The following is a 16,184-nucleotide window of genomic DNA, read 5'->3' on the forward strand; positions in this document are numbered from 1 at the left end:
TTATGACCAAAACAATCGTGATTATGATTTTTCCCATAATCGAGCAGCCCTACTATTCCTACACACAGTTCTGTTCAAATCGCTTACTAAAGATGATTTTCATCATAGGTGCTTTTTGAACAACACAAATTCACAGCGTTTGGCATATTTAAAGGCTATAAAAAGCAGCGAATAATTTTTGTTGTTGTCTCTTTTCATTAGGGCTGGGCGATTTGACCTAAAATCAAAATCTTGATTAATTGATTATTTTATTTATTTTATTTTTTTTGCCCTCATAGTTCAATAACAACTGACAAGTTTTGTACAGTAAATATGCTCACTTATTACATGTGAAAGATTTCTGAATGTAGGGTGCATTATTTGATTTAAAAATAATTGAAGGATACACACACTATCTACTATCTGATTATTTAGTGAACATCAACATTGAACAACTGAAATTAAAACACACGTTGCCTGAAATCAACACTGACTGTGTTTTTATTAAAAAGTCGCAATAAATAACCCTTGTATACGTATCCTGTAAAATAATAATTTTAAACAGTGTATTTCTTGCATCTTCTGTAAACATGTTTTAATGTAAATAATAATTTTAATGTAATGAAAATATGCCGTCTCAAGGTATTTCTGGCACAGTTTATGCTGTTGTATATTGTTGTATTTTGCACTGTCATTGTATTTGCACTGTTTGTATTTTGCACGTTGTATTTGTACTATCTGTATTTTGTACTGTCTGGAGCCTGCACCTAAGCTTTTTACTCATCATAGCACATGTACTGCTGCTGATGTGTCAATAAAAGTGATTTGATTTGATTTGATAAGGTGAGTGTGTGCATTAATACATTATTGCTCCTTTTCCTTCGGGCCACCAGTCACAGAATTTCACCACTATAATTAACAATCAGTGATTGGTCAAATATATAAATCTGAAGGAGTTTATCATTTGGCCAATAACAAAGGATTTGTGAGATTTTTTTGCCTCTTACTCCATTGTCAACACAAGGAAGACATGATTGTATTAAATTAAGTTTCATTAACAAAAGATTAAACAAGAATAACTAACAACTAAAGGGACAATAAATGAAAGGCATAAGAATGAATACTGAATGTGATTCAGTTGGAGGTTGTGTGATGAGTTACTCTGCTATCTTCTCTAAAGATAAATCTAATAAGGTAAACTTAGGATAAGGCTGCTGTTATTAGGTACAGGCATCTAATGAAAATTAGAATATATTCCACTGAAATGCACTTTACCAAGGTCTTGGAAAAGAGGCTTTATAAAGTGGCATCTTTACTTCTACTTTAGTGGTTTGAAGTAGATGTATTTCTGGAGGTTGAGGTCTTGAAGCTTTGTGCAATCTGGACAATTTGGATCATGCAGAAGTGAATCTTTTGAAGATGAAGTTGTTAAGGGAGGCACTCACTTCTGGTTACACTTATTCAAATCGATTGCAGATTAACTGAAGCATTGTGCTGAAAACATAAAGACCGAACATAACTATGTTGACCTTGACCTAAGCATTCATATGTATACATTAATAAACAGGTTTGTGTATAAAATAGCGTTATGTACGTGTATTTGTAGTGGATTTGGTCCATTTTGTGTCCACTTGATAATCTAAAATGTTTTGTGATTTCATGATCATAACTAAATGATTACACAAACCAGATGAGGCTGATCATTGACTTGTTGTATCAGTTCTAAGTTGGTCAATGGTTTCCCATGGGGAGAACAAAATACAAATGGTTCATTCTGTGATGAACGAACAGTGACTTTCATTCCTGTTATGAAATGATAATCCTGAACAGAACAATCCTTGGGTTAAAGCATTACTTTAACCAACTCCAAAATGGCATTTGTTCCATTGTAAAACTTAATGAGACTTAAAATTTCCACAGTTGTTGGGTTCCTGATTTTACCATTGATCACTACAAATTTATTCTCCTCAGAAGGTAGTGATGGAAAATTGAAAAGTACTATTGTAATACTTTAGTATTAGGTACACTGAGAACTGAATTTTGCAAATCAATGCAAAAATGAAATTTAGAAATGAAAAGGGGCGAATCAGACAGATTAAGGGTTTGTGTGTGACAAAAAGACCTTATTCAAATACAGCCTTCCTGCATCTGCTTTAGAGATCAGCTCTCATTTAGTGCACATGCATAAACTGATGACTTTTGTTCTTTTGTCAAATACAGGCCTATGAACAATTTATTTCATGTATGATATGAATAATGTGCTTTTAGTCATTTTATTTGATTCAAAGCAACATGCAGTCAACGCATGTGCACTGTTAACAGACATTACAGTAACTTACTCGCAGTGTTTCTGTTTTTACTGTATTTACGTTTACATCACCATTTATCTTGCTGTATATTTTTACAGTAATATACTGTAATCTTAACTATGCAACTTTAAAATACAGTAGTATACCGCATAACTGTCCTACAGTAACATACAGTTCATATTACAGTTAAATACTGTGTAATTTACACAATTCATTAACAGTGTGATTGTTCGTTCGTTGTGATGAAAGCTTATATAAAATGAAATCTTTTAATTATGAAGACCCTCAATTACTTTCTGTGTTCTAAAATATAATCAAGTTTAAATGTCGTAGTGTAGTAGTCTGTACACATGTTAAAATGTTATACCTGTTGTATTTCAAAAATCCTGAAATTATTTTTATTTTTATCTTGTATTCCTTAAACCAGTGGTCACCAAACTTGTTCCTGGAGGGCCGGTGTCCTGCAGATTTGAGCTCCAACCCTAATCAAACACACCTGAACAAGCTAATCAAGCTCCTACTAGGGGTCCGTTCTTCGTACCTCGCTTAAATGATCTAAGATTATTTGGCAGATCCTGGATCTTTTAATCTTGATAACTGATCTCTCGCTAATTTGGTTCTTTAAACAAGTTTTGGTTCTTTAAACAACACACTGTGTGTGTTGTTAAGGACAGATCTATCGATCCTCGAAATCATGATCAGCAATGCAATGATTGCCTGATGGCACAGCAGCGTAATGACACCATCTGACTAATATTCGATTATCCATGTGAGCAAAATTACATCAAATTAGCAGTAAAGTATGACACGCAATAACCTTCCACATTTATTGTGAGCTGCAGGCTTTACACTTTCATGTGTCAAGAGTATTCATCATGTATTATAATGCAAATCAATGTATTTAGTTCTACATTTAGAAAAGATTTTCTTTATTATAGAAGGCATTTTTTAATCGGTGTAATATGAAAAGCATTTTCATATTGGTAAAGGCGTCTGCAACTTTTGTGAAACATCAAATCACTGGCATATTAACTATCAAAACATGTTTATGACTGCCTAAATATATTATTGCTTTAAAAAAAGTCACATATTGTGCATTTCTATTATACACAATTTGTACTAAAGCGATCTAAAAAGTTCAAATCAATAAGTTTTCTCTTTGCACCACTAGGTGGCAGTCTTTGTACTTTCATTTTGAGGGTGCAGATTGTATACGTTTTATTAATATGTATAACTTGATTTATTTTATTAATGACTATATCTTTATATATATATAAGTGTATATATATATATATATATATATATATATATATATATATATATATATATATATATATATATATATATATGTGTTGAGGCAAGTTGGAGCTAAACCCTGCAGGGACACTGGCCCTCCAGGACCGAGATTGGTGACCCCTGCCTTAAACCAATAAAATAAAACTTGTGCAATTTGTTAAACATATTTTACTCATTATAAAATGGCACTAATTAATAAAATAAAATAACATTTGATAACTGTTAAATACTATACAGTAAAATTAAAAGTAGCATTAAAATACTGTAGTTCTGCATGGTAAAAATGTACAGTAAAATACTTTTCAGGTTTTCAGAATATGTATCACTATCGTAATTAGTGTTACAGTAAAAAAAACAGTAGAATAATGAACAGTAGATTACAGTAGATGTAATACTATTGTAATTCTTATTACAGTAATTTGACTGTTTTATGAAATACAGCAACTACTGGATAATTGTTGCCGGTAACTAACTGTTAATTTAACAAGAATTTTCTTCAGTGTATTTATTTATTTTTTTACAGCTAAAAATCAACAGAATTGAATGAAAAACGAAGTCTCAAGCCAAAGGGGTTCTGATGGATGTGTCCACTCTTACGTGAAAGAATACGTTCAATTCGACATGATCATAGTAAAAGTAAGTAACATTTATTTATATAGCAAAGGTATCTAAAATGGTAAAAATCAAAGCCAACAAAACAAACAATAAAAGACCAAAGACGATACAATTAAATTGCTGAAGTGAAAAGATGTGTTTTCAACCTTGATTTAAAAATAGTAATGGAAGGTGCAAGGTGCCAATCTAGCGGAAACTGGTTCCATAGACATGGGGCAGTGACTGAAAAAGCTCTGTCACCTTTAGTTTTCAACAAGGATCCAGGGACAAATAAATCATCTAGTCTTTGTCACTTCATTTCTCTTGTGCCTTTCTATGTCTGAGACACTTACTCACTATCTTCTTTCTGTTCTCTCTTTTTTGTCTTATTCACACAGACTAAAAATAGCTAACAGAAGTGTGTTTATTTGCCAGAGATCATGCAGAGCTCCCTTAACACTCTGTATCTTCTTTTCTTGTCCTCTTTGCAAAAGATCTGCTTTTTCCTCCACTGAAGTGGATGAGTCGACGAGACCAGTGATCTAGAAAACTGGGGTTAGTTTTGTTTGAGGAAACCTCAGGGAGCAGGCGTGTGCATGGAGCAAAAGATCAAATATATGTAATTGTGATGATTATTTGTAACATATGAAAGTTTCATGAGGCGGTTTATAAGATGCGAAGCCAGTGCAGTTTAGCCAGAGGTGATGCCTCTGGTTGCTTTAAAAGTTCTTTGGTGAAACTGTGTTTAGATGACTTTTATCTGTAATGCTGCAGCAGAACAGCGCCTGGCAGGCCACGCTGTTGGCGTAGGGTGATCTTTGAAGGTTTTGTGGCACCTTCAGTCTTCTGTTGAAAAATTGTGCTGTGTATGTCTAAATAGCTTACTGTCATTTTGTGCATTTATATCAGGGCCGGTGTCCAGCATATTTCAGCTCCAACCCCAATTAGACACACCTGAACCAGCCATTTGGAAGAATGTCGTTTGCATAGACATTCTTAGTGGGATACTATGAAATAAAATACACATGGAAGTAAATAGGTGAAAGTTCTATGGAAGTAAATGGGTGCCAGCAGCAGGATTCTTCAAAATATCTAGTGATATTGATGGCAAATTGTCATTGTGGACTGAACTGTCCCTTTAAGGATTAACTGTGCATTAGTATTATTTTTTATAAATCAGTGTTTTTTTAGTATTTCGTATTTAAAGCTAGAATCGTTTAGATCTTTTATTATTTTATGTCGTATTTCTATTAAGCATGAATTTATTTACTTTTATTACTTCAACTTAAATGTATCATAAATGTTTATTAAATTGAATTTTACAGATTGACAACTATTACAGCTGTTGGACAACATAATGTACTTTTGTAGCTTTTTCAGTTGAGAATGTAGTTGTTGAGATTGCAACTATGCAGTTTATTTATAAGGATAGTGCCTATTTAAAATATTTAGAATTTCTGAAAGACATTGAGCAGACCAAAGACGGTTGACTTTGTCCTTCCACAAGATGGTGACAGAGGCCACATACAAAGCCCTTAGAGAAGGAAAAACCCAGCATAATTTTAAATTACAGCTAATCAAATCATTATAAAACTGGTAATTGACTTTCTAAGTCAATCTCTCTCTTTTGTATGTTGTAGTGCTGTATTTATACCATAGTAATTGTAGTGTATTGAGTGTGAGATGGGACTTGCATATCAGGAATGTATGTATTTTGTGTTGGCCGCTCTTTGTATAACCCCGAGTTACTTTTTGGTTGGCCATCTGTTTTTTAATGAGTCTCCTGTTTTCGTTCTTGCAGACAAGTGCGCGACGTATCTAAAGATCTATGCACCTGAGTGGCGATTTTCAGAAGATTATCATTTGTTTGCGGGCATCCAGGAGTCTCCTTGAGACTTGGGATGTCTGCGATTACATTAACGTTACTAGCCATTTTGCGAGCTAGTGTAGCGCGTGCCCGGAGTAGTGTTTGGAGGTTGGCTCTTTTGTGTCTGACACAGAAGCTAGCAAGATTGCTAATGAGTGCATGCTTTAATAAAGTGATATTCTGAGTTCAAAAGCGATGGTCTACTGTTTAAAATGACAGCGGAGAAGGCAGCAATATTGTCTGCCACGTCATTTGGGATGTTGTAGTTGTTGATCGTTGTTGCACTGAAAACATTATATTTTGTACTTATTCCCTTTTATCTTTTTAGATGTTAGTCTGAATTAAATTGTTCGGTTTGTAATGCGTACCAAACCGAAAGTCTGGTACCGAACGGTTCAATACGAATACACGTATCGTTACACCCTTAATATATTTAATCAATGTGTGTGTGTGTGTGTGTGTGTGTGTGTGTGTGTGTGTATTATAATATATTATACAAACACACATATACACACATATATAAATACACACACACACACACACACACACGCACACACACACACACTCTTGCCTTTTTATAAGTTAAATCACGTGTTTTGAATAGCTTTATCTTTAATAAACAATAACAACGATGACTCATTGAAAAAATCATGGTTTTGTATTAATCATATTATTTTGTCATTAAACATTCAAGTGCCTTTGCAAGTACTCCATCTTTGTTTATTTGGGATTGATCTGATGGTGGCGAGTCTCTCCCATCACAAACCATGGCAAATAAACATGTCTATTAATTTAGAAATAATTGTATATTTCAGCTTGTAATTTCTTGGATGTGAGAGCGGGATATGTTATGTAGCCTCTCTGCATTCATGCATAAAGCCCCTTCTCCCTTCAGCTCATGATTTCCTGTAATGGTATTTGCATGAGAAATTAGATACCATCTTTCTAATTAAGCTCATAAGCATAATCTCATTGCTCTTATCAATTCTGCTGTACACGAGTTCAAAAAGCACACCAACATCAGTGGGGAAAGGCATCACAAAGCCGAAGCCCATAATGCTTATCTTTTATCTGATTTGCGTATGAGAAATGGAAACGTGTGTGGTTACTAAAACACAAGTTGCCGCTTAAGTCATTTTGTGCATGCTGCTTTTCACAATAAAACTGCTTTACAGAAAAAAAAATCTTTTTTAAAGCTCCCCAGTGAGAGTGTAAGAGTGTAAAAATTCTGAAAGATGTCTTGAGGGATCAAGAATAAATGTTGGGAGGATCTCAGCTGGCACAGTAGGTAGATCACACTTCGGGCGCTGATTTGAATAAATGTGCATATGCAAAACTAGTCACACATGCAGTGAAAGGCTTATTTCTTTATGGCATACTTGCTGTATTATAATTTCACAATCTCAATTATTTGGACATGTTTAAGCACCCATCCGAACTTTCCTAAGCATTTAAATCCAAAGTTAATCTACAAAGTAAAAATCTCTTCACATTGAGGCACAAACACTTATGAAAATTACTTACCGAATACGTGTTACACCAGGATTGATTGGGAAATGCTACTGGCTCTCTTTTATCTTGATTGCATCCTGCTAATGTTTGGATTTTTCTTTTCAATGAGACAAGATTGTGTTAATGGAGAAGGAACATTTTCAGTGATTAAAACCTTAAAGTTTAACTCACTTAAAAGCATTATGTTGCTTGGAAAACAACTACTAAAAATACTACGAAAACCATTAGCTACCAATGGCTTCTTCTGTATTTTTTCCAAAACATCTTTTTTTTTTGTTCGTTAGAAGAAAGTAACTCAAATATATTTCGAACAAGTGGAGAATTAAATGGTGACAGAATTTTGGGTCAGTTTTGGGTGAAATATCCCTTTAAATACACCATTTTTCTTGGATTTGTAAAGTCTTTTAGCTTATACTAATAGGTCCTCAACAAGCAGCTTTACCAATTTAGTAAATAACATTTAAACTAGTGGTGTAACAGATCACAAATCTCACAGATCGCATCACACTATGGTTTTTGAGTCAAGGATCAGATTTTTCTCAGCGGCAAAAAGGGAGGAGACCAATGTAATCTGCTTTCCATTTATACAAAAATATTACTGCAAAAACCATTGGTTTTAACAAACAGAACTTGGAACCTTTGATTTCACTAAAAATAAAAATCTAGAAAGAACCAGCTGAAAAAAAGGAAAATATTAAAAACGAAAAATGATCTTTGCTGCTGTTGCTGATTATGCTAAATATAGAACATCTTGTACAATATATCATATTTATTTTCAATTAATGATTCGACAATTCACACATAAAACTTTGTTTTATTATAGGTGGATCATTTTTGAAAACAAATTCAGTGACTTTGATGGTGGTTTGTCGCCCCCCATTGCTTGTAATTTCTACAACCTTCACAAGCATCAAGTTCCATTAAATGGCGATTTTAATCTTTACCATAAACATCAGTGTTTATACCTGAACTATAAACTGTTATCCCAGTATTTCTGTGTTATTTAATTGTTTGTAACTGACTGAAAAAGTGTAAAAAATGAATCCCTCTCGATCAAACACAGATTTGAATGCAGCACTTCGAAGGATTAATAAACGTGCAAATCATCATCATTCATTATTCATGTTTTTCGGGTTTGAATTCACGATCACGATCCTTTAATGTTTAATTGTGCAGCTTTAAACTGAATGCATTAATGTAGGCTAAACAAACAGTGACAGAAAACACTAATACTAACCTTAGAAAACATCAGGTAGGTCCCACCACAACTTTTTTCGTCATTATTATAATTTACACGGAAGACAAAATGCTTTCATACACGTAATTTGAATGACGCGGGAGGCAATCTTTCTGGTACTGTTATAAATGTTTGATTAACCTACAATTTTAAAAAAGGTATTATTTTGTGGGCGCATGCGATCCGAACTGTGGGTTGTAATCCATATGGATCACGGATCAACCATGATCCGTTACACGTCTAATTTAAACATAAATTGTGGAATATACACTTGATTCTCCATGAAGGTGTTGTTGAGCGTAAAAGTTATTTCCTCAAAGTTTATTACGAAAAGTGACGCCTCTCCTCCATTTACTTCCATTAAAACAAAATGGCTTCTGGTCTCTTTCCTCACGTACTGGCGTTAGCATTAGATGTTACAGATTTTTAGCTAATTATTTTCGACTTGTCATCTGCTGGCTTGGCATGTGCTGTGTCCCAAATGTTACACATCGCACTTATGCACTTATGCATTTATGCACTTACACACTCGACAGCATATTATTTGAATGTAGTGTCATCCCAAATGCAACAATGAAACAATTCTTTATTTTTCCCACGCATTAGGTGCACTTGAGTGCACTGCTGCCTCTCACTGGTGTAATAACGTCATTGCATCCTTTGTTGTTACTTGCCGTTGAGTCACTTAAACGATTGAGTAAATTATTTTCAACCTGCAAGTTACTGTAATTGTACAAAAACCTTGTAAGAAGTATGTATTTTAAATCACAGAGTAAAGCTAACTAACTATATTCTAGTAAGGAAAGCTATTTCATTAGCCCCTTTCACACAGTGATACCGGTAAATATCCGGAAAATTTCCGGAACGACTTTACCGGTATATTCAAAAAAGCGCTGTTCACACAGGCGAGGACGTTACGGAAATTTTCCGGAAAAGAGCATTCACACATCCATTCCAAAATACCGGTAAATTCTGACATCATTCACCACAAATGAGCTTTAAACGGCTGCGCTTGTATTTGTAAACATTTGACTAAATTACAAACTCTGTGGATGATCAATATTGTGAACAACTTTCTCAGGATCACTTTCGCATGTCGAGATGTTCATAATATGTGCGTGTGCAGGCGCTCACAGGCTGTTTCACAGGCACATGAACGTAAACAAACAGCGGCTTATCATAAGCATCTCATCGATGATTATTTACACAGTTGGCATTAAGAAGAACATATAAACGTGATCTGACTAACTTCTAGCAGCTAAATGTGTCTGGAAAAATATTCAAACGTAAATGACGTAAATGCGTCTGACTGTTGTGATTGGCTAAAGCAGACGTCTCACGTCAGCACGTTCTAGACGTGCACGCGCTTATTACGGGAATCTTCCTTCTGCATTCACACAGCGCAGCATTCCGGCAAATTGCCGGTAATGTTACAACTTCTCTTTCCGGAAAATAGCCAGAACGAATTTACCGGTATTTTCAAAAAGGACCTGTTCACACATACAACCTTTCCGGAAAATTGCCGGCAATTTTCCGGAAAGGTCTGTATGTGTGAAAGGGGCTATTGTGTAGCTTTTTGCTGAACGTATGTTGTCAATAGCCCCTTTCACACAGTGATACCGGTAAATATCCGGAAAATTTCCGGAAAGACTTTACCGGTATATTGAAAAAAGCGCTGTTCACACAGGCGAGGACGTTGAGGAAATTTTCCGGAAAAGAGCATTCACACATCCATTCCAAAATACCGGTAAATTCTGACATCATTCACCACAAATGAGCTTTAAACGGCTGCGCTTGTATTTGTAAACATTTGACTAAATTACAAACTCTGTGGATGATCAATATTGTGAACAACTTTCGCAGGATCACTTTCTCATGTCGAGATGTTCATAATATGTGCGTGTGCCGGTGCTCACAGGCTGTTCCACAGGCACACGCAAAGCTTGAAGGTAAACAAACAACGGCTTATCATAAGCATCTCATCGATGAGTATTTACACAGTTGGCATTAAGAAGGAACATAGAAACATTATCTGACTAACATCTAGCAGCTAAATGTGTCTGGAAAAAATATTCAAAGGCTTTTATTCTCATGAACCGCGCGCACGTGAATGCGTCTGACTGTTCTGATTGGCTAAAGCAGGTGTCTCACGTCAGCACGTTCTAGACGTGGACGCGCTTATTACGGCAATCTTCCTTCTGCATTCACACAGTGCAGCATTCTGGCAAATTACCGGTAATGTTACAACTTCTCTTTCCGGAAAATAGCCAGAACGAATTTACCGGTATTTTCAAAAAGGGCCTGTTCACACATACAGACCTTTCCGGAAAATTGCCGGTAATTTTCCGGAAAGGTCTGTATGTGTGAAAGAGGCTAATGTTGTTCATTCTTCAGCTGTTAATACGTCAATATAATATGTTTTAGTTTTTGCTAATGCAAGTAAGTGTATTTGCTAGGACAACACTTTATGTGAATATTTTTGAACTCACACTGATGCACTCTGTGGTGAACAGGGAGTGAGAGCATGTTTTTTAATAAACGAGTTAGTGTGTTATTTACTGTAGTGTCTGTCAGCTGGACTGATCAGGCGGTGGTCAGCGGAGCGTCCATCGCTGTCTGTGTAGTTGGACAAAGTCAGTTTGGACTGGAGAGCAACACAGATGCAACAAATGAGTTGCATCTGTTGTTTGTTAGTTCTTTCGTTGCCAGAGGAAAGGCTTACAGTAAATCATTTTTTAAATCATATGTATCTCATTATGATATTGACAGCCTAAGCTTTGTCACGACACTAATCCTGATGATTGAAAACAGTCTATTCACTGTGCATTTCATTGTGAAAATCCAATTTAATGGGTTGTATTTACCCTGAAGTCAATTTAAATATTTCTGTATTTTATCTATCACATACTTTGATTGCATTCTCAATGGTACATTTTTAATCAACTCCGTGATATAGAGTAATTTCACTGTATTTTATGGAGGCTTAATGTTCAGACACAGTATAAAATGTGTATTTTGCTGGGTTAGGCAGATATAAAAGTGTCTTAAAGGGGACAAATTATGCCTCTTTTTACAAGATGTAAAATAATTCCCTAATGAGTGTGTATGTCAAGTTTCTGCAGCTCAAAATACCCCACGAATATTATTTTAAACTTTTTGATTCTGACTCTTTTATGCTTTGATCCTAATTGTGCCATTTTGGTGACTGTCACTTTAAATTCAAATTAGATTGTGCTCCCAGACCTTTTTTCAAAAGAGGGCGGAGCTACAAATGCCTTCAGCTGTTTCTCAATTCCAAGAATGACAACAATGGATTCTTACCTTGAAAGACTGAACTTAGGAGACTGCGAGAACAGACAATGCGTCCTGTGAGAATTGAGAGGATGCGTTCTTCCAAATGGTCACATGAACTTCACTTTAAAAAAAAAAAAAAGATGATTTCAACTTTACAGCAGTCATACAACGATGTATCGTTTTTATCCTATCACAATATATAGTATGCAAAAAGACCTTTACCGGCCGCTTTATTAGGTACACCTTACTATTTTTGGGTTGGACCCCCTTTTGCCTTCAGAACTGCCCTAATCTTTTGTGGCTTAGATTCAACAAGGTACTGGAAATATTCCTCAGAGATTTTGATCCATATTGACATGATAGCATCACGCAGTTGCTGCAGATTTGTTGGCGGCACATCCATGATGCAAATCTCATGTTTCACTATATCCTTAAAAAAGCTCTATTGGATTCAGATCTGTTGACTGTGGAGGCCATTTGAGTGCAGTGAACTCCTTGTCATGTTCAAGCAATCAGACTGAAATGATTCATGCTTAGACATGGTCAGCAACAATACTCAGGTAGGCTGTGGCATTGAAACGATGCTCCATTGGTATTAATGGCTCCAAAGTGTGCCAAGAAAATATCCTCCACACATTAACACCACAACCACTAGCGTGAACTGTTGATACAAGTCAGGATGGATCAATGCTTTTGTTGTTGATGCCAAGTTCTGACCATACCGTCTGAATGTGGCAGCAGAAACTCATCAAACCAGGCAACGTTTTTCCAATCTTCTATTGTTCAATTTGGCTGAGCCTGTGCGAATTGTAGCCTCAGTTTCTTGTTCTTAGCTGACAGGAGTGGCATCTTGTGTGGTTTTCTGCTGCTGTAGCCCATCTGCCTCAAGGTTGGACCTGTTGTGCATTCAGAAATGCTCTTCTGCATATCTCAGTTGTAACGAGTGGTCATTTGAGTTACTGTTGCCTTTCTATCAGCTTAAACCAGTCTGACCATTCTCCTCTGACCCCTGGCATTAAAAAGGCATTTGCGCCCACAGAACTGCAGCTCAATGGATATTTTCTCTTTTTCAGGCCATTCACTGTAAACCCTAGAGATGATTGTGCGTGAAAGTCCCAGTAGATTAGCAGTTTCTGAAATACTCTGACTAGTCCGTCTGGCACCAACAACCATGCTATGTTCAAAGTCACTTAAGTCACCTTTCTTTCCCCATTATGATGCTCTGTTGTCTTTAAATTCATTGAGTTGCTACCATGTGATTGGCTAATTAGAAATTTGCGTTATTTAGCAATTTTACAGGTGTACCTAATAAAGTGGCCGGTGAGTGTATGTTGCACAATACAAATAAAACTTTATGTATTTCAGCAAATAAACACCCTTAATTTTTTTATGCCTTTATTTAGATTTTTATGCTAATGTTTACTTTTGATCATCTCAGTTAGGGAAACTCCTGAGACAAATAAGTTAGATCTCTGAACTTTGATAATAATAAAAAATAGAAATTAATTCTAAAAAATGTGAAAATAAAATTGTGTGATTCCCACCTCCTTTATTCAGCCGCAATGACCTCTGGGACTTTAAATCTGCATTGATGAATCCTTGATATCAAGAACACTTCCGGGAACTTTCAAGCGTCCTGCTTTCTTGTTTTGGAACTGAACTTTGGCAGTTGATGATGACGTTACTCAAGGACGAAAGAATGCTGAAGACTGGATATTGAAAAAACAGCCTATGTGTCAGCATAGTAGCAGATTCCATACCAAGACTGATGTTCTATGCTAATGAGGGAGAGATGATCAGTAGTAGGCGGGGCTTTTCCCCTTTGATGACATGTACACAGGGCGAATGTCAATCAAAGTGTTTCTGCAGACTATTTTTATAAAGTGTCATTAGAAAACATAAGATGAATACATTTTTTACCATTAGAAGCTGGTTATATTCAGACTGCTGCCACCAACTGTTTAAACCCCCAATAAAAGTGATTTCTGCATAATAAGTTCCTCTAAAGTTATTTCCAGCTGCTCTGAGCTTTCTTTTATAAAAACAGCAGTGTTTCCATTGTGTTTTTCAACGTTTATGACGATGAAGTACATTAAAATAGGCACATATGCATCATGATCCACCGCTGGGATGTATTTTCAGTTCTCTCCATATAGCTAAACCTCAATGTGAGCTTCACATCTGAAAGCTCCGTCTCACCTGGGAAGAATTCAGATTTATCCCGTTGTGCATATGCATACCTTTCATCTGCTGTACCAAGAGCTCTTTGAGTTATTAAATGCTTTAAAGAAAAGCTGAATGTTATGCATGTGTAGTTCTGCTGCCTGAAGAACTCTAAAGGATGCATTTATACAGTCATAATCTACTAAAAACAGAAAGTTTTTGGTAAAACATTTGTGAAGTCAACACACAAAACGTCCATGATTTAAAAAAAAACAAAAAAAAAAAAAACGAATGCATCATTTACAGAGGTGCAAGTGGCTTTGAAACTGGTTTGCGTTTTCATGTGTTTAAACTGAACATGACGTGGAAAAAGTTTTTAGTTGATAGTGCTGTTGTGTAAATGAACTAAATGTGCCTTCAGGTCTCTGGTGCTCATTTATAAAGGATTACACATCAAGAAAGATATGCTTACATGAGATGAAGTTTGTGCTTGGAGTACATTTGTAAAAATAACTATCTATGCCCCAGGTCGCCTTCTAAATATTGTGCTTAAAATCCCCCAGATCCCATCATTTTAGCTTTAGTGGAACTTATTTTAAAAAGTTCTTAAAACAGACCTACTTTGAGGTTTGTTTTATTGCTGATTCATGTTATTGTAACTTTAATTTTTAAATATTCATATAGCACCTTAATATTTTATCTATGAGTTTGTAAAAATGTTTTCCCATATCAAAGATTTGACAAAGCAAAGCAGCCAAAGGAACTCCATTAGCTCCCATGACACACTGCAGATTAGGTAATCAAATCAGTAGACACAGGACGATTACCAGTTTTGAGGTTTGCAAAAGTCACAGTCACTGTTTTAAAACTGCTATTTTTTTGTGTTCTACAATTTCTGCTGTATATATGTTTTTCTTTTTTTTAGTGTCAAGTTGTTAGACTTTTTTTTTAGGGCAACATCTCCAGCAACAAAAGACTATCTATATCAAATGTCTTAAATGTTCTTCATAATAAAATATATTGTGTTTAATGGGGGAAAAAAATTGTTTTTACCCAGACATTTAATAATAGCATATTTTATAGCAGTAATCAATATACTGTAAAATTGTGATGTTTTGATCCAATGTTATCATACCTAGACCTGTGAAGGTCACCGTGACAATTAATATTAGTTAATATTAATGATCACAAACACAAACTGCACTGTATGATAAACGCTTTCACAATGTCGTGTCTATGATCTTTTCCCATTGAAGAACAGAAAATCCATGCTATCGCCGTCTGCCCAGCCAGGTTTTTAGCTGTTTTTTCTTCTCGCTACAAACAATGAAGTATGACTCTAAGATCATGGCTTCAGCGCCAGACCAGTGGTTTAAATCATACTTTACTCCTTATTTCTTTCCGTTTTACTTCAAAAAACATAAATGTTTAAAGTTTTATTGCATGTTTTTTAAAAATCATCATTCAGCCTACCTGCAGCGCATATGAGAGGTTGATGCGGCAAATGCCCTTTACTTATGCACTATACCTAACTTATTTAATTTATGACACTGTAAACTTGACTTTGCAGGCTGATCACCTTTTAAACTCAAAGTCATTTTTAAGTGTCCTAACTTGAGACTGCTGCTGCATAATGGGATGTTTCTTATTACAACTGTTAGCGATGTCAAAATGAAAGCAAACATTAAAAAGGGTTTTGCGTTTTATCAATTGTATAGCTTAGTTTTGATAATAATGAATATAATAAATTATAATATTAATTATAGTGTAGACTGCTGTACAGTGTCCAATAAATTTTTTTTTTATTAGATTACTCTAATAGACCTAATCCCTAACTGAAAAACAAATGTGAAAATGACAGGCAGTTGCCTCTCTGCTAAATATTATTTAAGGACAAATTTCTTTTGCGTTTTCTTTCCCTTTAGAGATCAAG

The 16,184-nt window shown here is 35.3% G+C and overlaps 1 protein-coding gene across 16 annotated transcripts in view; it reads left to right on the plus strand.

The window, feature by feature from the left end:
- The window catches only part of LOC147834501 (uncharacterized), a 382,782-nt gene that overhangs the window by 15,548 nt on the left and 351,050 nt on the right, over positions 1–16,184 (plus strand). For 15 of the 16 annotated variants that reach the window (XR_015504250.2, XR_015504242.2, XR_015504251.2 and 12 more), the window contains exon 2: positions 4,108–4,220. The exons of the other annotated variant lie outside the window; for it this stretch is intronic. Coding sequence is in view for 3 of the 15 variants with exons in the window: in XM_087276538.2 (XP_087132664.1) it covers positions 4,128–4,220 (93 nt within the window). In the remaining 12 variants the exon portion in view is untranslated. The remainder of the gene's footprint in view (positions 1–4,107; positions 4,221–16,184) is intronic. 16 annotated transcript variants of the gene reach the window in all.

This window comes from Danio rerio, chromosome 12 (assembly GCF_052040795.2).
Source record: "Danio rerio strain M-AB ecotype USA chromosome 12, GRCz13ab, whole genome shotgun sequence".
Taxonomy (NCBI): domain Eukaryota; kingdom Metazoa; phylum Chordata; class Actinopteri; order Cypriniformes; family Danionidae; genus Danio; species Danio rerio.